Here is a 22,392-nt window from a genome sequence, read left to right as displayed (position 1 = left end):
AGGTTGTGTCTATACAGAGAGAATTCTAGATGAAGATGCAGAGTTTACTGTAGTACCAGGACCTGTGGTGTAGTCAGCAGTGATGTGTTATTGTGGGGTCAAATCTGTTAATCTGTTTATTAATGCTAGGTTACCATGAGTCTGTAAAGGAAAACCTGTGTTCAGTCTCCTTTAATGAACAATCTCACTGACCTGTGATTGGTCATCCTCAGCCACAACCCCATACAGACAGAGAGAGAGACTGTACCCAACAGCAGATGCCTGTTTCACATTGCTGTAATCTTTCTCTAAATAGTCAAAACACTGCCATCTACTTGTTAAATCTTTTTGTTACTAATACTAAAACATGTTAAGGTTTAATGTTGTTGGTCAAGGTGGAAAAGAGATATCATTGGACAGTTTTCATAATCTAAACGCTTAATGTGTACGTAAAATTGTAATCTCCAATGTAATCAGCAGCTTAAAATGTAAGTTATATATTTGCAAAATAGTAAAGTAGAATATTTCTGTGTGGAAATGTAGTGGACATATAAAGTAGCATGAAATTAAAATAGTCATTGGCACTTCAAGTGCCAGTAGGAATTAATGCTCAGTTCTAAATTTTGGTTAGATTTACTCTCACACCGGGTTATAACTGTGTCACTCAAGATATTATATTCAAACTTTCTAGTTTAAATATGTTTGGAAAAATTAAATCACTATAATATTTGACATGTTTAATGTGGCTAAAATTATGCCTTTAGAAAATGGAGATTTGTAGTTTAAGTGATCGTCCACCAGATGGCAGTGTTGAATTGGACTAAATAAATTTTAAAAAGGCTTGAGGCAATTTACTGTGCAGTATCGAATACTGTACCTTTAATTAGAGTGATATGCAATGCATCAGAATCAGAAACATTTAAAATAAAAAGTATTCACATAACTTAAAACAGCAATGTAAAAATGTACAGAGCAAAAAGGTAAAAACTTTTTCCTTTGTTTAAAAAAAAAAAAAAAGGCCAACATTTTAGTTAGAGGTGTAGACAGTAGTTTGGCAAAAGGCAAGCAAATATATATTAGTGGGTCACATTATGTTGTAAACAAAAAGAAAGTGCAGGCTCTTCATTTAACAGCATGTTTTAGTGTAATCACCTCTTCATGGAACAGAAACCTATTTTGAGCTATTGAACCTTCAGTGTTTTTGTTCATAGTAAAAGTTAAATAATCTGGCACAATTTCAGGGAAGTGAAAAGTCCAGGAAGTGATAGGTTTGCCTGTTTAAAGAAAAGTAGTATGGTCTGCCAGTGGTATGGAGTTAAAAAGAGTTTACATTAACATATGAAAACTCAGTCTACCATTGAATTTTCACACATTTGTATTTTTCCAAATTGTCCAAAATGTGTTGATTAGCAGCAGGTGAAGTTGTAAAATGAGGAAGGAATAGTTTGAGCAGTTAAGTAATGTATGTACCGTAGACTATCACTATCCCAGTTTTGATTGTACTGGATCTGTGGACATTTACATCTACATAGTCTAAGTGTACTACACATTACAATATTCACACTTATGCATAATGTCAAAGTACAGCTATTACATGTACACACTGATCTGAGCAAATCTTAATATTATTGTCCTTTTCCTTCCTAGCTGGACAGAATCTAGTGATTGTTACAGTATAATAAAAGTCTTTCACATTAGGTAAAATACATTGCTAAGAGCAGTTTTTGGTCACATTCATTCATTCATCTATCATACACCTAAAATTTACATTTACCTTCGTTCTCTTCTAAAACTCACTGGGACATCTTGAGGCCATCATCTGATAATAGTTTTACCTTTTTAAAACAGTCTTTTGTGAAATATGCTGAGGCTTCAGCCAGATAGTGAGATTTCATAGTCACTTGTTGACAGCGTAGGTCGCCCAACTTTACGTACATTTTTGGCGTTAGTTATACGAGCAGCCACCTCCACTGGTTTCTCGAAGTAATGCACCAGGGCCTGCTCAGTGAGCACAGATGCAAGGAACTGCTCAAATGTGATGGCCCAGTCTTTATCGATACTGGTGCTGTGGGGTAGCCCTCTATCGTGGGGTCCACTGCCATGTGGTCGGTTATTTCTTTCACCACCAGAGCCATTGTCGCTGCGCACCAGCACTGTGTCTTCTGCAATGTCCTCACACTGCAGCTTTTCATCCAGCTCATGGGAGCCTGCGCTAAGCACAGAGTAAGATGACATTGAAGTGTCATCTTTGGTTTCATCATCTGAGATGAGCATTGCAGAGGATGTGCCTGTGTCTTTGGGAGACGAGTCCTCCAGCTTGATGTCATGCATAGGTGGCAGCTCCTCGTTCTCTTCGTCCCGTTTCCCCTCCTCAGAACCACTGGGCTTGTGCTCCAGATCTGCATGGACAAAGGTGTTGCTCTGGTCTTTTTGCTGGAACACACCATTAGAACCGGCCTCCTGTGTGGTTTTGGGATCTGTATCCTGCATACACATGCTTGGCTGTGATTTAACCTCCATGTTGTGGTCCTTCCTAGAAAAGGAGGAGAAGAGCTTTCCCACCTCTCCCATTTCTAGAAGCAAGCTAGTGACTGTGGCTGTGGCGTGATAGAGCTCCTGTTCAGCAGCATCTTCGCTGAACATGCTGTAGAGGGTTTTGCAGAGCTCAATGAACTGGGTCTAAAGGACGGAAACAAAAGTTAGAGATAGTTGTACTCTAGCTCTGAACACAAATTGGTGCAGTACTAGTCAATTATTGAAAATGACATGACTGTGATTGCAATTAATTTTAATGCCATTATTTTGAGATCACTAGTTAATTTATTTCATTATCTCAACAAAAAACAAGGCCATTATCCTGAAATAGAGATAATTTAGCATGATAAAACTTTTATTTTCCCATGATTACAGGATAATTATGGATAACTCAAATGTGTCTGGTTCATTTGATCATAGCTAATTTCAACCTTGAGGATCCATGACTCAACATTAAGTCAAGGCATAGAAGTGTAGTTTTTTTTGTTGACAGTTTGTTTCAGCTGCAGACTTCATTGGATTTCATTTGACTTTGTTAACTGCACTCTGCACTATACTGCAGCGTGCAGGTAGAAGTAGTACAGTGCAGTATAGCACTTTTTTTTTGGGCGGCATTTTCACTTGTTACAGTTGGAGTTGTGAATGAAGCCTTTTACTTTTTTGGCAGTATAATATCTTCAATCAAGGCACAAGTGACATCTAATACTAGTGACTACTCGACAATTACTGTAAATATACACATAGAAGCCGCTTTGCTATATAAGTTGCAGGACAAGCCAGAAGAGTTTATACAAGTCGCTTTTTTAAATATATATATATATATATATTAAAAAAAGCGACTTGTAGGCCTGAAAATAGTCATTTTGTCAAGTAGTCACTAGCGTTAGCACTCTTGACTAGACTGAATATAATACTGTAAAAATGAAAAAATTTATGTTCATGCTAAGCTACAACTCCTAGTGTAACATAAATGAAAATGCCGCCCAAAGAAAGAGCTATACTGCAGACTTCAAAGTGCTGATGATAAAATAAGCAGCTGAAACAAAGTTTGGACACCGTCCACCTAGTGTTGGTGCGGTAGTTTAACGTTACTTGACACAGATGAATCTGTCAGTAATGCACTTCTGCTTGCTGTCATGTCTAGCCTACGTTCTTCATAGACTGATTTAGACTATAATTAGGAATGAGACTTACATACACAGAAGCAACTGATATGTTTTTTTGTTCCCTGTTCAACAAGGCTGTTTTTGCTAAAGGCGACTTATACTCTGCTGCGAATTATAGTCCGAAAAATATGGTAATTTAATGCTTCAGCAATGTTTTCCTCTCTACCAGATACTCATTTGAGTTCTCCATAACAATCTTTCAAGTTAATAAGATAAATTACTATTTTATTAATAGAAAACAAGCTTGATTTAGATAATTATTTTTGTGATTTTGATAATTGCTACAATGAGTCGTTCTCAGCTTCTGTACATACCTGATTAAGCTTGGGGAGCTCTTTTGTGTTTTCTTCTTTAGGCTTGGTCTCCTGGTTCCACAGTTTCAGATAATGTCGGTAGTCAGGAGTGTTTAGTTTCTTCACTGTTAAGAGAATGTGCTAGGAGTATGTATTTCAATCACAAATTCATATTTAAAAAAAAAAACGATGATGAATTAGATCTGTATATTCAGGCTTTTATATTCCTATTTTAATATGTGTTGCTTACCTTTTTCAGTCTTGAATGTAACCCTGACAAAACCATCATCCTTCTCATTTCTGCACTTTGAGTCATGGCCTGAGAAGAAAAGAGGTTGATTTAGGTCAAACATTAACATCTGTTTAACCAAAGCATGAATTTCTTGAAAATAATCAGTTAGATTAGAAATGTCCAGGTTAGGACAGACTCCTTGCAGTATCTTCTTCAAGGCAAGCAAAATACTAGATAGATAAAATGTACTGTACATCCTGCAAGTTTGTGAACATTCTGTACTAATTTTCCACCCAGGACAGTCTGCATTTTACTGCCTAATGTAGTGTAACACTGCATCAACAGTTCCTGCTAATATTAAAGAAATGTTTGCATTGCAGTATTTCCATTTAAAATGCAGCCCTGTTTCTTACTCAACAGGGGAACTCATACTTGCACACAATGAATGCACTTACACTTAGTGGTCGCTAATAGACTCCAAATGCAGTAATACTCCATCTTTTTGTAATCCTATACACAGCATTCCCATTAATACCACCTAGAAGAACCTAGGTAATAAAAATACAGTAAGTAATGCCAAATGTGGTGTAGTGACAATGTCACATTTCCCCTTTTTAAATTTGTTTCTAGCTTCTAAATCGTGCTCTTAAAAAGTGGAGGAAGCTGTGAGATAGACTAAACAGAAATATTAAGTACAAGCACTAGATTGCATAAAATGCTTGGATCAGCAGCTGCTCTTTTTTGTGGGTTATGTAATGTCACCATGGCAGGACCTAGTGTGTTTGTGGAAAGGATGTAGAAATACTAATTTGATTCCCACATAGGATTAATATCTAAATAAATGATGTTACGTCCTTACCGATTGATGTTTCTGGAGTAATGTCTTCGAAGAAGTACTGTGTAGCTTCAAAGGCAGAGTCAGGCTCTTCCTGTTCATGAGAGATTTCTGGAACAAAACAGGAGTCTGTCAAAATTCAGCTTAAGACTGAAAACATCATGTGAACACCTCTTTATCTTTTTTGTTTTTCTGATCTGAGCTTCAATTTTAAATGCATTTTCCAATAAAAGGAATAGTAATGTTTTATAAATAATATTTTAATATCCTATTTTTTAAAAATGCTATTAAAAGTCCAAAGGCAAAGTTTTGAAATATATGTAAACATACTGAGGCCTGAGAAAGCACTAAACTAAGTTCCTCTTCTCTCCTGAAGGTCACTGAGCTGCACTGACACACTCACCAGGTAAAACGTGCATCTTGTAGAGGAGCTTCAGTTTCTCCGTGAGGTCCCCGTGACACAGAACACCTACAACAAACCAAGAACCTTTAGAGAGTTTCTACATCACTGCATAGAAGATCTACTTATCAAATGAACAGTCCACATCAGCTGTGATAAAAAACATTTCAAGGACTTGCACATAATTTCCCCCTACTTACCGAGACCATTGATGAACTCGCGGAAGTTGATAAGGGCGTCTCCGTTTTGATCGAGAAGACGAAAGAAGTGCACAGCCAATGGGTCAGAATGGGCTCCATTGGCCCAGGGGAACAGCAGGTTGAACAGGCCCTTGAACTGCTCCACGTCAATGCGGTACTGCTCCAGGTAGGGCAAGCTGGGGTCATGGCGCTCTGTAGGGTTACTGCTTCCACCCCAGTAACAACTGGTTAGGTGCTCTGCCTAAAATAAAAAATAAATATGAAGTATGAAGACTCAGTTTTTATACAAGTTTATAAAAATAACTTCAAAAAACAGGACAGTGTTGAGTTTGATGATTAATGTGGCTTGACTAATAAACAAGCATTAACTTGTCAAGTACAAAGGAGGGAAAAACTATTTCATTTTTGAATATTTGGACTCATTAGGACACTTTGCCATTAATAACCTGAGAAACTAAACTATGCCTGCAGCACAAGAATAGCTTATGCTGGAGGAACAGACCAAATGCTATTTTAATTAAATTTATTTTCAACTTTAGCATGGTGGCAATACTCTAAGTGGGAGCTAGAGGTAGATGGGAAGGTTGTTTCAGTATCACATGAAATGTGTATGCTATAACTCACCTTAAAGAGCACATAGAGTTCCTCCAGCTCATCAATACTGAAGGCAGTTTCTGTTACAATAGTTCTGACCTGAAACACAATATAACGCAAAGTATTAACTATAAATAGAAGATAGAGAATAAAAGAAATGTGAAAGAAAAACAGACCCTCTAATGATGACTTGAATGTAGTTTTCTGAATTAAGTTGTGTTGGATGTTTACTTTTCTGCTGTTTACACAATGTGGTTGAGACTGAACATTCTTGTGAAAACTGTAGATTTAAATCACATCTAAGAAATCCACAGCACTTCAGAAAGACCGATATGGAACAGAGACTTTCAGGGCTCTGGTTCAGAAGTTTAGTTTCCAAGTTATGAAGCTCTGAAGAAGTCATGCTGTGAGAAAAGTGTCATGCTCCTGCTTTCTTTGGCAGTTATACATGTTACCTGAACTTTATCAAGATATTTTGAGCAGCAGGGCACACCCTCACTGCAGATTTAAGCCTGTATGCAACACATCATGACAGTACAAAACTTTGTGTAATGTAAGTGTCCTTACCACATTGCGTTTTGTTGTATCTTCAATGGTTTGGATGACTCTCAGTCTTTGTTTGAAACGCATCTGTTCAATCACATCTGAACGGATGGAGCCAAATTTCTGATACAAAAGAACAAGAATCCAAGAAATATAGGTCAACTTATGTCAAATATTAACAGTGGAAACAGTAAGGATGGCTGAAGAACACTGTGTATTTTAAGCAAAACTAGCAGAACTAAAAAGTTTAAATAATGTATATTTAAAACATACAAACCTTTATCTGAAACTATAACATTACAACTCACTTGAGAAAAATAGTTCAACAATTAAAGGATAAATTAAAAGAGACAAAAGCAAAAATCACAAATCCATCTTTAAACACCTAATGTAGTAAATAAATTTAATAAATTTGATATTCATTTTTTTTCCTGGGAGTCTGAATAACCAAATCAAGACTGCAGACAGAGGAAGACCCTCATTATCATCCAGGTTAAATACCTCATAAGAGCCGCGGACCAGTTTGAATATGTCGACCTCTGGATGTGGCTCTCCGTTGTCTGTCAACAAGGAGTGCAGGTGAGGGATGGGTGGTAAAGTGCTGTCCTTATTGGTCACACTGTCCAAGTACCTAAAATACACAAAGAGGATACCAAACCAAAGACAACTTTCATTATTATCTGGGAAAAGGTGAAACTGTTCTAGGGTTTAACTGTAGATTAGAATGTCTGTTCTGATGGTAATTAAAGAAAAATGTCAAGACTTAAAGACAATAAGGAAATAAAGGGTAAATCGCTTCTCCTTACCTGCCCAGTACGGTCATGGCCTCACCATCATCCTTGCAGTTCAGCAGCTGGTGAATGTTTGCATGCAGCACAGAGAGCGCCAGCTGAAAGATGACCTTGATGCCATCATAGAAGAAACAGTCCACCACCACCACCGCACTCTCAAATGGCATGACAGACAGGAAGAGGGTGAGGAACCAGGAAAGGGAAATAGTGGAGATCACCCCAAGGTCCTGCATGCAGTCGTAGAGCTCGGGGACATACTCGCGAGCAAGTTCCTCAAACACGCCCTGATCGACTAGAGCTCCTGATAGAGAGGATAAAATAAAAGAATGTTAAAACAAAAAGACACTGGCATCATGTGCACGAGTCAGTTCTCAGCTTGGAGACCTTTGTCGAACGTCAAAGGTCTTTCTCTCATTTTTGTTTCCTGTCTCTGAATAAACTGTCAACTATCAAAGACAAAAATGAGGAAATTAAAACAAGGAACTGTTTCTTTTATTCAACCATGTAAATGTCTCAATGAGCTTAAAATCTTTCACAGACACAAACCTGGTCAAGATGGCACCCTGAAAAGAGCAATATGACAATACTTGCTGCTCTAAAGAGCATAATAACCATCCAGTTAAAGTGCACACACAGTACAACTATTTGAATTTTTTAGAAAACTATGTAAATGAATATCAAACAAGAAAATGGACAGACTTACCTACAACTCTAGTGTTGTAGTAGTCAGGCAGCATCCTCTCACAGAGTGCCACTAGCAGCCAGAAAGCCTCCTCTTCTTTGGCGTAGAGCAGCAACACAGATGTTACAATATTCATGGCCTGTGGTGTTAGGGCAAAGAAGAATAATATATATATGTAGAATAGTCAAGGACTGCCAGTTTCTTTTTGCCAGGTCATGTTGAAACAAAAACACGTGTGTGTACCTGACAATATCCAATGTTGGGGTTTCTGAATGCATAGGCGGTGAGGACCCTGCGGAGGGCAGCGATGCCCATCTCGTTCTGAAAGGCTGGGTGCTCAGGCAGAGAGCGGTGCAGGTCCCTCTCAATCTCCTCTGTTGCCAGGTTGTACTTGCCCATCGACTTCTCCACCAGGTCTTCGTAGTATCCAGGGTGTGTGGCCATCTCATTTATTGCCCCTATGGAGAAACAAATGAGATTTAAAAGGTTGCAGGCTGCTCCTTTGCAAAAACTACAAAAATCATAATGATCAAAGGGGTCCCAGGCACTGGAGATTCAAGTGGAACATCAACAGAATACCAAACAAATTCAAGTACTATATACATTATGGACATCACGTTTAAACAAGTTGAAACTAAAGAAGAATGGCAATACATAGTATGTAACTCATTTTGAAAAGAAAAAAGGGAAAAAAAAAAAATCTGTTTTGCTCTAAATATTCCTAAAGTGTTCAATTAATTCTCTGTGGCATGTTCCCTTCCCTACAAAACCAAATATGATCAAGAAATAGAAATAAACAATGTGCACCATCAGCTTACAAAACCCAAATGAGCTTAAGAAGAGTCCTCGCCAAAACACGTCCCTATTATCCTATTGTCTTTTAAATGTGGTACACTCGCCCTCTGACTTAAAAGTTTGTGTTAAAACCCTAATGTTTCATTTTATCCTACACAGTAAAAAGTTATATAGATGTAAATCAGGGGGTGGGAAACTAAAGTGAGTGGGCTGTAACTGGTCTTTGGTATTCACATATATTAAAGGCCTGTTTTCAGGTTTAACAAGCTTTCTGAGGATTTCTGCACAATAAAACCTGGGACAGATCTTTTCATATCACTCCATCTTTCAGGTTTGAACTGGTTCCAGGTTTTATAGAGCACAGCTCTCCACGTACCTCAGAAAATGTGTTTACCAGGACATGCCCTCACCGGATTACACCCCATTGTTCTAAAAGGAGACACCGATTAAACGACTGAATGCTTCAAATAAGCTGTGTTTGTCTTGTGGGAGATTAGTTTGAGGAAGACTCATTTCAGACGGTGCAGTTAAGTGCAACTAAAATGACAACAAGGCAGCTATGACAACAGCAGAGTAGGCCATAAATCGTTCAGTGGAGGGAGGAGCTTAGATGAGGATGAGTAAAAGCTGCTGATGGTTTAACACGTGACTGTGCTTGAAAACCAGAAAGTCTGGAGTTTCTACATATCTCAATATAGAGTATGTTGTTTAGAAAAATCAAAGTCAAAACCTAAGGGTATGTAGTCTTCGGGTAATGGAAACAGCCACAAATTGCGTGTTTGTACGGATGTTTTGTGCTCAAGGACTCAATAATGCACTATTTTTATACCAACTATACCACATATTACTGCCTCAGTCAGTAAGGAACCTGAGGAAGCTTGTCATTTTTGTTATGAGGGGTCACAAATAGACTATTTCTGCGTTTAACAAGTAAGGTCATAATTTTATTAAAATAATATATACTTATATTAATTTCAAATGGTTGGTGGTTAATGAAGCTGGTTTATTTCTATTATTCCACAGGGTGATAATGTTTCAAAACTAGTACATTCTTGGCTATTTAAATTCTTTGCTTGTTCTTACATCACAGATTTCTCACAGCAGACACCTACAGAAAAAAAAAAAAAATTCATCATGTGAGGTTATGCGAGCACATGGTATGCAGGGTGTGGTCTCACAAGGTACAGCGTATGACTGAGTCATCTGCAGTACAGTATGCTCAGAGTGTGTTGTTCCTGTGTTGATTTGAGGCCTCACTGATGTTTCCTCACCAGAGAAAAGCAGCCAGAGCTCCCCTCTCATGCTCTCAGGAATCCCCTTCAGGACCAGCTCCTTCGTCTTCTCAGTGCGGTACATGCACACTCCCTGTCCGAACTCGGTAAAGTGGTTCTTCCATGCCTGCTCCTTTAGGAACTCCTTCGCCTGAGCAAAAAAAAGAATGAATTCAATGCACAAATACAAAAGATTATTTTTACCCAGATCCCAGTTTTTTTAAACCAAAAAAACAAAACAAAACAAAACAAAAAAAAAAAACAGAACTCCAGTTTCAGTATTTAAATAGTCTGCAGACAGGACAGCAAGACTCCACAAAGAATGTAATATTTCATAACACAGGGTCACAGACCCATTGAATTAAGGATTAGAACAGGCCTAGCTTTAATTAAGCATCGCCTTGGGGGAAAAAACATCTTTACAGGTTGCTGCGAGCAGTAATTCTCAATGCAGTTAAATTTCCATGCAGTGTAATAGTAGGAAAATGCTATTATAGTAAGGCAAAGAAAACTGCACAGTAGAACACAAATAGCTTTTAAAAGGCAGCAGAACAGATCAGTGTTATCTCAAGACCCCCCTTGGAAGAAAGCAACTGCTTTAAATTGTATATGACATAATGTAATTTAACTCACCAGCTTGGGGTTGAACTCCTCAGGCGAACGGCGGCGGTACATGGTCATAAGAGCTTGTGTGGCAGTGGGCACACTGCTGTCATTCAGGTTGAACGTACGCTCGCCCTCTGAACCCAAGCTGTGCTGCGGGCTGCTAGAGAGCAGGGATCCATGCTGGGAGTAGACCTGCAGAAGAGACAAATTATTTTTTTTTTTTTTAGATCTTGCATATCCAAAAAACCTAGGTATGCTAGAAACAAAACAACAAATTCAGGGGAACAAACTGTATCTCTCTGCAGAAAAGCAGTCATAATTCCTACCTCATCGTCTGAGCTGTTAAGGCTGCCGGTAAGTTCTCTCTCTAGGTAGATCTTGGAGGTGGTCTGCTGCAGAAAGTCTGAAATCCTCTGCACAAGGAAGTCTCGGTCCTTCAGGTTGGCAAACAGGAAGGTCATGCGATTTTTGGTACTTATGGAAAGTGGGCTGGGCAGCACACTGGAGCTGTCTGCTTTCTCCACAATGGTCACCTGGAAGGTGTTGTTAGAAATTCTCAATCTCAAGTCACCATTGGCTAAAATGGAATTCTCATTCAGGACCACATTAAACTGCTGAAAATCAGTTTAATATAAAATAGCACACAGATCTGCTTGTATACTAAGAGCTACTGTTTCTAAGTTCAACAGTTTACTAATTGGAGATTTGTAAATTGCTAAATGTTCCAGAAGAATTTAGCTGATGATTTATTACCCAGTAACAGAGGCACTCGTTAAAACCTATAGAATATTATAAAAGCTTCCGTATCAGAAAGTGGTTCCTACATTTCTTACATTTACATTTAGACAAAACAACCCACCTCACGTAGGGGGATGATGAGGCTACACAGCGTCTCTTCTTTGCTGGTGAAGCAGATGTAGTTAGTGGAAACAAACATCTGTCCCAGGATGTGCATCTTGTTAAAGGGCGTCCACAAGGTGCAGTCTGTGTGTCCGTCCAGTTTTTCATCTTTGGGCAGACGGAAGAGTGCCCGGTAACGTTCGCTCTTAGCTCTTGCATCAAGGTCCCTGGATGGAAAGATGGAAAATCCATGTTAGTCATGTTAGTATAAAGATCTTGGTTTGAGGCTGAGTCAGAGTCATCAGTGCTTTAACATATTCACAATGCAAAATGCTTATAATGCAAAAAAGGTAATAACCCCCCCCCAAAAAAAATCTTACAACACAAAACAAAACTAGACAGTGTACCATCTCAAATTTACAATTACACTGATAGATACAATTTGGATAGATCGTGGCATCTACACAGACAATGAATTGCAACTAATATATAGCTCCTGACAACAACATAAAGCACTGTAGAAACATTCATGTTTACAAAAAATATGCTGTAAATAAAATTAAAAAAAATTGGGATCTTGAAAGTTTTTCAGGCTTTCAAAGACCACCTACAGTTCAGAGGTAGACTACACTCATAGACCCTCACACATGGGATGCTTTTGCAGTTAAACCTTCATTCTCCATCCTGCACAATCTGGATAACAAACTACTCTTCTAACCACAACACATTAACGTTCAGCTGACCGCATGTTGTAAACATGTATAAAAAAACAAAACAAACATTTATTATTAATGAGCTTAAGTGCTCCACTCTGCATCGGCTCTTTCTCACCTCTTGAGTGCAGACACTTTTTTGGGTGACTTTTTCTTCAGCTTGGGCAGGGAGCGGTCCTGCTCGAAACCTTTGTTGTCCAGGAGCTGCCGCATGGCGATGTTGGCCAGCTGCTCCGCCAGCTTGAATGTCTCATTGATGTTGAGGAAAACGGAGAACACGTGCTCGTTGGTGCGGGTGCTCACTTTGATCACATCGGGCAGCAGGAGGGTGGCGCTCTTCTCGAGCTGAGTGATATCTGCCCAGCGTACCACCAGTTTAACTAAAACACAGAGAGACATTAAGACTGATTTATTTATATGTACTATATTATCAAATGCTGGACAAAGCTTGGCCTCAGGAAAGGACTGAAGACTTGCAAAACAGAAGCATGTAATAATATGGATGGCATACAACCAGGGCACCCTAGTTTTCATATGCAGTTAAGACATTGAGAGGGTAAGGGGTCTAGCCTTATAGTTAAAGGCAGCAATTCTTTAACATGATGATCTATAGATAGACTTTTGTAAGCATGGGTTTTATAATTTGATATTTCTGTTACATATATGATGTATTTCTGGTATGATTTGTTTCTAATTCTGTGCATGTTCATCTGGCTGCAGGACATATTTCACACAAAACCGTGTCATCTGAAAATATCCAACCTTCTTTTCCCAACAAGTAGGAGTAGAAGCAGAGGTGGTTGATGCTGAGATAGAGCCATCCCTGCCGAGGCACCTTTCCCTTCCAGTAGCTGCAGGAGTAATAGTTGACCAGCTTCTCCTCTTCGGGCATCCCGAACAGCTTGCGAAACTTAGCGCTGGCCTCCTTGAACTTGTCTGTGTCGTCGTCATCTTTGACATCGTGGTTCTTGTTGTACTCTGCAATGATGCCCTGCGGCATGACGGAAGGACACAGAATGAGGTTGAGCTGGGTTATGAAAAAGTAGGGAAGCAGGAGTAATTCAGGAGACTGAAGTTTGAAGTAAAAACATTTTATCAGCCATGGGCTCATACAGTTCAGAGCACTTTACAGGCTCAGAGCTGGCCAAATTTCTATTTTTTTTCCCAGGAATAGACAAACTCAGTTTCCAGTCTCAAATCTCAGGCCTGTGGCAATAAGACTTTTGTATGGGAGTGTCTATCATCTGTGGTACAGCTCTCAACCCACTGAAAACCACTTTTGGTGTGGACTCCAAAACCAGCTCCAAGCTGCAGGTGTAGCCTTACAGTTACACTGTGACTTTGTGTTTGAGTTTATACAACTGTTCTTCTTTTAAAAAAAATTATTAAATTTTATTTTGGAGATGTATGATTTAGTAGATTCAACATGCAAACATTTTATTGGCATTTTTTGGCTTGCCCTAGTTTTTTTGGCCTATCACCTGTAAATGTGCTTCCCACTATAACTAAAATAAAAATGTCATAACAATGATAAGTATTCCACACAGGAAATTTAAGGATTAGACGTTAAAATAAAATTCTGTTTACCTGGACCTTTCCTTTGACAAAGGTGGTAATGTCATTCTCATTCTCGAAGATGGAAAGAGTCTGCAGCAGGTTATGTTCCAGCCACTCCCAGTGCTCTGTGATCTCTTTACGGGAGGTTCCTGCAGAGGAGGAGGAGGGGGGAGGAAAAGTCAGCAAGTGTGTTCACAGGAGGAGCGTGAAGGTCTACTGTTTCAGAAATAATGACTCACAATGCCATGTGAGTTTGAGCGGGATGAAAAAAAAAAAGGCAATTTTATCTTATTCAAACTGTCGAAAAGAAAGAGCAGAAAAAAAAACAATTAATTGATCAGCACCAGTGGTGATGATTTATTTCTGTAAATCATTTTTAATACCCAAAGTTCACTTGTACCAACTTCTCAAACATTTAGCAGAGCAGTAGAGCAGCACAGTGGTCTAGCAGGCTAATGATGGAAAAAGCATACCAGCAAGTTGAGAACCAAGAGTAACATGAAATGGATATCTTTCATTTAATAAATAAACAGCAACACTAGAATGATTATTATAATTATTAATAATCAGTAGGGTTCAAGGGGGGTGGGGGGTGTAAAGCACAAGCTAGTAGCTGTAATGGCTGCCACTGAGGACCATTATCCCTCCACAATGCAGCAAACAGCCTTTCAGTGAGTGCACATTCAGTGCATTAGCCATGTCTGCCAGACTGCTCCTGCTATCTCTGGGCTGAGGAATTAAGAACTGGGAGGCATGGAGACAGGAGAAGAGGGGAGCCAGAGCCATTTCAAAGCCTCGGTTTGTCTTTAATAGGCCTCCATTTCAGCTAGACAAATATTTTTACAGACATTGAGCAGAGAACTGCTGAATTAAGTTCATGGTTACATATATTCCCAAACAAATCTAAATCAGTTTGATCCATTCATCATATGAAACACCATCTCAATAAATAAACAATACATGTGCCCCAGATTCTTCTTTTTGGTCTGCAGTTTAAGCAGAACAGAGTTGTTCTATTTTTAGACTTGTCCAATGAGAATTCTTTTTTAAGCCAAAATGCTCCAAATTCTCTGAACTGAATCTTCTTGATTTCTCAGTTTTCTATGATAGTAAAACTAAATACCTGTGTGTTTTGGACTATTAGCAGCACAAACAAGAAGTGTGATTATATCAGCGAGGCCCTTTCTATCTTCTGATTAATAAATAATGAAAATCCTTGTTAGTTCAGCCCTGTTTGACAGTGTCGAGGCTTTTCCTATACAGTGTGTAGCTGGGGTAATTTCATGTTTAATGGCAGAGTACAGGCGCCAGTCTGGAGTGCAGCTGCTAATTAGAATGAAATTTACATGACTGTATATGAAACAGTATTACTCATAAGTAGAGATAAGAAGTGAGGACTTGCATAGAGAGAATATGCAAACTATATTATTGTGCACTCCAGCAGATGACATCAACTCATAGTAAAAGTCCATGAGTCAATGATTAGCTCAAAAATATCACTTCCACTCAGATATGAGCATTGATTCATGACCCGTTCCTGTAATGCCGCCCTATAAAAACCACCAGGGCATGATGTAATGCACATGGCATTCAACACCCAACATAAGAAAAAGCAGCATTATTTAGAGGAAGATGTGCAGGGTGTAAAACTAGAATAACCCATACTTGCAGCTCCAAATGGGCAGATAAAGATCAAATGAGGCCTGGGGTTAAAGTGCACCTACCATGAGCAATGATCCAGTAAACTAAAGAGTCAGGTGTCTGATAGAGGATCCTATATGGAGCCATTCGAGCGCTCGAGTCCAGGACAACATCCAAGGTCCCCACCAGTAATCCTATGAGAACCAAGAATACTGTTATTAAACACTGAGAAATGAACAACACCAGTAAAGAGAGTATTTTTAAAAAAACAAAGACCTCATTGTGTTGGTCCAAAAAAAAACTAAAGGGGAAACCCACAAGGTGTGATGGCTTAAATTTTAAATACATTTAGTGCTTATGCTCTTAAATGATTTTATCTGTTTTGACTTGTTTGGCATGGTGGACCAATAACCTGCATATGCATGAATGTGGGTTAGATCACAGTGACTGTGTTGAATTTGTGGTTAACAAATCACTTCACCATTTATCATGAACCCAATTGGTTTGCCAGACAGAAAATATCTATGACTAACATTTATCCACCTCCACTTTTGTCTAATGAACTTTCAATGCTCTTTAAAGGGGAACCAGCCTTCAAGTGGAAGGAAAGAGTGTCAACGTGTGAAAACAATAGTTGTCTATGCATTTGAAGAAGTTTTTTTTCTAGTCTTACAAAATAATCCTGGTGCTGCCATCAGAATGGACTGAGCTTTGGGTTAGAAAGCACATTTTTTTATTATTTTTAAATCAAAAGACTACTTTACAAACCAGGAACCTGAGCCTGAAAGATGAGGATGTTTATCATAAGGGACCCACTTGAACAAGAGGTTTTAAAATAAGACATATAATTAACTTTATTTATCTCTAAAGGGAGATTTATGAAAATATGGGTGATGCTTTGACAATGCAAACACACCTGCCAGTGGTTTCACTTTATTCCACTGATCTACAGGCTGCAGGCCAGAAATGCAGACATTTGTCAGCAAAGGCAGGAAATGGGAAGACTGCTAACAAGTAAATATAGATGCAAAGAAGAAGAAGAAGAAGAAGAAGAAGTACTTTATTAATCCCCAAGGGGAAATTCAATAAAACAAGACAGGTTTAATTTTTTTTATGAAAAGAAATGCATTCATCTTGTTTGTGAGCCCTCAAGGATAAACACACTATTTGCAGATGACTTGCTCATTTTGCTGCAGGCTTACATGTGAAAATGAGACTTGTAACCCCTTGCTAATGGTTTTGTTAATGACATGACTTTCTTAATGACTTGACTATGAACATGCAAAAGATTTTTAACAACCTGGAAGCTGTTCTAATGCATGGCGTAAAACCAATCTAAGAGCAGTCACCACTAAAAAAAACATTTTATAAGTGGATTCCTAATTAAAATGTGTTACCACAATCAGCAGAATTGCAATTTTGAAGCCATTTTCCAAGTAATTGTGCGACTTTTGTTTGTTGTGAATATTCTCCCTCTGGTTGAGAGTAGGTATAACTGCAATGAGGGGTTATTTTTACTCAGCAGCTCTTCAGGGCAAACACAGCATGAGTCACACAGAGAGACAGAGAGATGAGGGGGAGGAGGGGAGAGAGAGAGAGAGAGGAGATGAGGTGAGCGAGGGAAGCCGAAGTGTTTCCTTATGCTCTGAGAAAAACAAGCCTGTGTGAATTAGACTCACCGACCTGCCATCATTTAAAGTTATAATCCTTTGCTCTAATTGCCCGCCTGCCTTCCTCTCTCCTCTTTGTCAGGTCTATTCCTTTTTATATCCCTCCTTATAATTTACTTACACCATTTTGTCCCAGTGAAACACTCAGGAAGCAATGAAGCAACTCACTCCTCAATAAACAGCTGCTAGACCGGACAGAGGCCTGTAATATGGACATACAGTTTAGATGATGAGTGTAAGGCCTAATGTTGACTGCCTTCCTGCCTTCTCCAAACAATGACATGAGAATTACCATCCATACACAAACACATCCACTTAACTGATAAAGATGGACCTGACTTAAATCCTAATCATACAAAAACTAATGAGATAATGCAGCCTGGCACTTTAAGAAACAACTGCTGAGTGTCAAGATAACTTCCTCTTTGACAAAACAAAGCTCCTGTGCTGACTCTTCAGGAGGCTTTAACGTTAACTCTCAAAATAGTTGTGAGGAAAATACCAAATGAATACAGCAAAACTATGGACTGCTCTTGACATCTGGTTAAGATACATGAAAACATGCATCTTTTGACTTTATTTGCACTGCAGCTAATGAATGAGTCAGCCTGTGACGTGCAAGTTGAGGTTTATCACAGGAAACTCAGGGGTTATGCACTGAAGGTGAAAGACCACTTCACATCCACTCCTCGCTTTTGTCTCCTTTCAGTGAGACATGTAAATACCAATATAATCCAGTAAACCTATCTTCCATGGGCTTGTATAGCTATAAGTTTGAATTTTAAAAGGCTTTTGGCAACAGTCTGCTGATATCTGAGTGAATAGTTACTGAATTATCTTTTAATAAGCTTGCTTTGTGTATATGTACCATAGACAACTCTGAATATGCTTGTGCAGAATTAAAACTAACCAATAATCCATGTGACTGCTTGCTTCAATTCACACCTTTGCATTTACAGTAAAAATTTCCTTCCACACACTCAATGCATGGGTGCACAACCTGCAAAACAAAAACACAGCTGTAATGATACACGTTTCCCTCATGACTCTGCAAACCAAACCAACAGCATTAAGGGGAAAAAAAGAAAAGAAAAAAAAAAAAAGCTGCTTATTTTGTTATTTCCTCTTTTTGTCCCCTCTGGAAGCGAGCTACTGGTGTGGGATATGTGCATGAACACACAAAAATTATCTACCCCAGACTTAAAAAAAAAAAAAATCACTTTTTTTTCTGATAACAGAAACCTGACATGGATCATCATCATCATCATCACATGCAAGTTTCACTGACCCACTTAACCTATTTGACTTGAAGTGCTTTTCCATTATTTCTCAACATTTCGAGGTCTACTGACACTGAACAGCAATTATGAAGTACAAGATAATTGTGTGGCCTATACAGAACTGGGTCAGCATCTCTCTGACATGACACACACACATGCAGTAATTAGCAGCAGGACTGTGAAAAAGCGTGCTCTACTCGACTCAAATTATTGTGCAATTTTATGCTATAAAGCACCATTGTGTGAAGTTGCTTCCTTTCTGAAACATATCATCATGCACACATATAGAAAACATCACATACTTGGATCCAGGATTAAACTGTCCGACTTCACAAAATACTGGTCATGCAACAAAAGAGACTGTTAAAGTCTACAAGCTTATGAGGTTTAATGTTTTATGCAAAGTATATTCAAACACAAACACACACACACACACACAAATGTGCTGGCACTTCCCATTTTGCTGGCAGGGGTTAGGTTCTTAGGTTAAACTGTATTTTTACCTATTGTTTAAACCTGTGGCTGCAAATCTTTTTGGCTTGTGACCTTTTAAACCAATACACCATCAATTCCTGACCCTTTGTTGCATAATTCTGTGAGTTATGGGGCAGTACATAATATATACAACTACTTTTGACTGACACAAACAACCAGTGCCCATTAACTAACATCAAACTGAGCAAACGGGAGATAATAAAAGCGGATATGGAGTTGAGCATATTTTGAGCATATAGGGGATGACTTGTTTGTCTTCTTAGGTTCAGAGGTTTTTGGAGAAATGTGTGATGGGAGGACATCCAACCTCCTAAATGGAGGAGTCACATCGGATCCTTCTCCCTCTCCACACTTGATTAGCAGTCTCTCTCTACACACTGTATGAATTCTGCAATTGTATCTCTCCTGATACAGTTATTTTGCTGATGTTTTTATGATGCTGTTACCCATAGCGCCACCAGATGCTGCAGCTTTCAGTTGGCGCTATAGACCATCAAAGCAAACACACATTAGCCATTTTCCCCCAAAGCTCACTGCCCCACCACAGCGCTGACATGGCAGCTCAAGCTTTGGTAAATGAAATATGCATATTGATAACTTGCTTTGTGCCGGTGCAGCTGACGGCTTCCCTTCTCCTTGGAATAACTGCCTGAGGAGAATGCCAGTGTTGCTTAGAGCCGAGTGCCAACTGGCACCAGTACAAGTCAGCAAGCTCAGCGTTTGCATAACAGTGACATCATGCCCTAGCACCACTTAGCACATTTTGTGTTGCCATAGCAAGAACACACTGGAGGCTTAGAAAAGGAGGCATAATATTGAATTATTAATGTAAAAGGGGGTCAAATGACTGATAATAGACTTAATATCTATAACCAGAGATTTCTGTTCGCTTTTAACATTTACTTCATCCCTTTATTAGTCAGGCTATGGTTGGGAAATTTGACAATGTACAGTGTGGGATGATTGAAACTTGCCTCATCATTTTTTGTGGAAGGTATCCCTATATTAGGCAACCACTGCTGTATAGCAACAAGAGATTCAAAATATTATTGTATAAATTTGATGAAGTGCCTTCATTTGTCAGGCACACAATTAACCACATTAACCAGAAAACAGATATTCCCACCTGGTTGTTCTGTCCTTAAATGCCTTTTTAGATGTGCTTTGGGAAACAACCCTCTATTGGTTCCTATTGTGGGTGAAGTCACAAGATGAGTCTAAGTGGTCATGAGATATTAATGGAAAATATCAGGAAATATTTTGCAAGTGCAAATGGTTGCCAGTGGCAGAGCTTTTATTCTTTTAATTTGTGCTAAGCTCAATGAGCTGCAACACCGATACACAGTGAGAAATTATCTGCAGGGATCAGATATATTCATTCATACCTGACATAATAAGGTCCTACTTTAATCATATGGTCTTAGGGTCCTTGTCTAGTATTAAGACTTTATTATGATGAAGCTGATCTTAATATGAAATACATTCCAAAATAAATCTAGGATCAAAACAAAATTCCACATAACAGATTTAGGGCCAGGTTATAGCTGTTCCATTTGTTTTCACCTGTGAAAATATCTATGCTGATCCACAAATGTGTTTAACTGTATCTCTTCTGTTAAACTTCAGCAAGGACCACGGTTTGTGCTAAACTGTGACCAGATGAAGTCAGGTCAATGAATGAACTAAGCTGCACAATTCAGTGAGAAAACAGGACACCAAGCTGTTAAACTCAACATTTGTCAGTCATTAACATAACCTTTCGCTCTTCTTCCTCTCTGCTGCTGCTTGACCCATTTTGGTTGGACTAAGCAGGGTGGGAGGAGGACAGAGAAGAAAGAGGGGAATGATTCAGCATGAGCAAGCAAACAACACATGTCTGTGGTTGCTGGTTGAACACATTAACTGTTGTTGGGGCTCTGCAGCTATTAGATACAACTGTTTACTGTTGTAATGGTTGAAAATCTAAGTTCTTCTGCAGACAGGAACAACTAAAGTCATTTAAAGTCATGACCTCTTCTCTTTTCTGGAGGAACAGTAGCAGCAGACAGACATTCCTGCTGCACTTTGCCCCTTAAGTCATTTTACTTGATGTCAACACACTTGGCCAAAGGTTTAATTTTTTTTTTTTTGGCCTTTCCAGCAGGTTGACTGGAGTATGAATAAATCAATCAGGGTAAACAAGTTTCCAACTGTCTTCACTAACCTGGCACGTTCAGGTGAAAGGCCACCTGTGATAGATCATTGATTGGTCATGTGATCCCGCTCACATTAAGACGTCCATGCATTTCCTCACGTTACATCTTCCTGACATCAAGTATCGTCACTCAATTAAGTGTCACTACGCAACTGAGCATTTACATGTAAAGATACTGGACATCTTTGTGTAACTGAGTCATTACTCACCGGCCAGTCCTCCGCCTCCGTCCCCGTGGCCCTTCCGTTTCTGGAGGATGAAATATGGATTGGCTCTCTCGGTGATCCATAACGCGCCAGCCAGCAGCACATCTTCAGGACTGACCCACATAATTCCCCTGTATTTTAAGGGACCATTGAACACAGGGCACTGCTGAAGGCGACCATCAACCTGGTCCGTCTGGGATGTGCGCTTGTGTTTCCGAAAGGGTTCTTAAATTATTAACACGCGGAGAAAAGGTCTGGTTGTGTCCGGAGAGATTCTCAAACCTTAAATTACCGTCTACGCTTGAGTGTCCGAGCCAAAGTAAGACGCGCACGCAAGTGCTGCTATAATTAAACCTGCCAGCCCGGATCGCTGAGGAACGGCCTGCAATATGGATGTCTAACGCAAAATTTCGTGCTCACAACACGTTTGTCCGTGGCAGCACCAACCTCCTGTGTGTGAAGCACAGGCTTTTTTTTTTTAATTAACCAATTTCTGTTTCGTAAGCGGCCAGGTTCGCTGCCGCACGGCGCAGTGCTGGGATCAGTCTTTGTTGTCCATGCTCCGTGTCAGGTGTGATCCAGGCAGCGTCGATGTTTGCGTTGTCACCGAGCGAAAGGAACAGCGAACAGCCTTTTTTTTTTTTTTAAATCTCCCAGCTGCAAAGTGCGCCCGTGTGTTGGACAAAGCACAAAATCCACACGTCTACAGTCCACGCAACAATAACGCCGCGCTCCTCTCCACCTCCTCTTCAGCTGTAGCGCCGCGCTGCCAGACGCAAAATAAACCGAGCTCGTCACGGACTGGCCACCGCGCGACGTCAGCGCGCAGGAGGTGGAGACACAAGAGGGAACAATGAATGAATTAACAAATTAC

At 39.4% G+C, this 22,392-nt stretch overlaps 1 protein-coding gene across 2 annotated transcripts; it reads right to left on the bottom strand.

Moving 5' to 3' along the window:
• Positions 1-810: 810 nt before the first annotated feature.
• tbc1d9 (TBC1 domain family, member 9 (with GRAM domain)) lies at positions 811-22,281 on the bottom strand. 2 transcript variants are annotated; one of them, XM_026302649.2, is made up of 22 exons: positions 21,522-22,281; positions 20,875-20,922; positions 15,757-15,867; positions 14,063-14,181; positions 13,238-13,466; positions 12,594-12,855; positions 11,782-11,989; positions 11,249-11,455; positions 10,950-11,114; positions 10,317-10,467; positions 8,494-8,708; positions 8,272-8,389; positions 7,584-7,869; positions 7,279-7,408; positions 6,802-6,900; positions 6,265-6,333; positions 5,641-5,881; positions 5,444-5,509; positions 5,065-5,151; positions 4,224-4,292; positions 3,995-4,098; positions 811-2,658 (listed from the first exon to the last, which is right to left on the bottom strand). In XM_026302649.2, the coding sequence occupies exons 1-22, from the start codon at positions 21,640-21,642 to the stop codon at positions 1,852-1,854; spliced, it is 3,912 nt and encodes a 1,303-aa protein (XP_026158434.1). In that variant the 5' UTR covers positions 21,643-22,281; the 3' UTR covers positions 811-1,851. The 2 variants fall into 2 exon arrangements, with proteins under 2 accessions (XP_026158434.1, XP_026158433.1); XM_026302648.2 differs by lacking the exon at positions 20,875-20,922 and having other exon boundaries at positions 816-2,658.
• Positions 22,282-22,392: the final 111 nt, after the last annotated feature.

Source organism: Mastacembelus armatus, chromosome 1, assembly GCF_900324485.2.
Source record: "Mastacembelus armatus chromosome 1, fMasArm1.2, whole genome shotgun sequence".
In the NCBI taxonomy this organism is placed as follows: Eukaryota; Metazoa; Chordata; class Actinopteri; order Synbranchiformes; family Mastacembelidae; genus Mastacembelus; species Mastacembelus armatus.
Note: the sequence above shows the minus strand (reverse complement) of the source record. Positions and strands in the feature narration are given on the sequence as shown.

Coding starts and splice junctions, on each gene's coding strand:
- tbc1d9 (XM_026302649.2), bottom strand. CDS start 21,642: ATGTGGGTCAGTCCTGAAGATGTGCTGCTGGCTGGCGCGTTATGGATC. Junction 12,856..13,237: donor CTACTTGTTGGGAAAAGAAG/GTTGGATATTTT, acceptor TCTGTGTTTTAG/TTAAACTGGTGGTACGCTGG. Junction 5,152..5,443: donor CAAGATGCACGTTTTACCTG/GTGAGTGTGTCA, acceptor GTTTTGTTCCAG/AAATCTCTCATGAACAGGAA.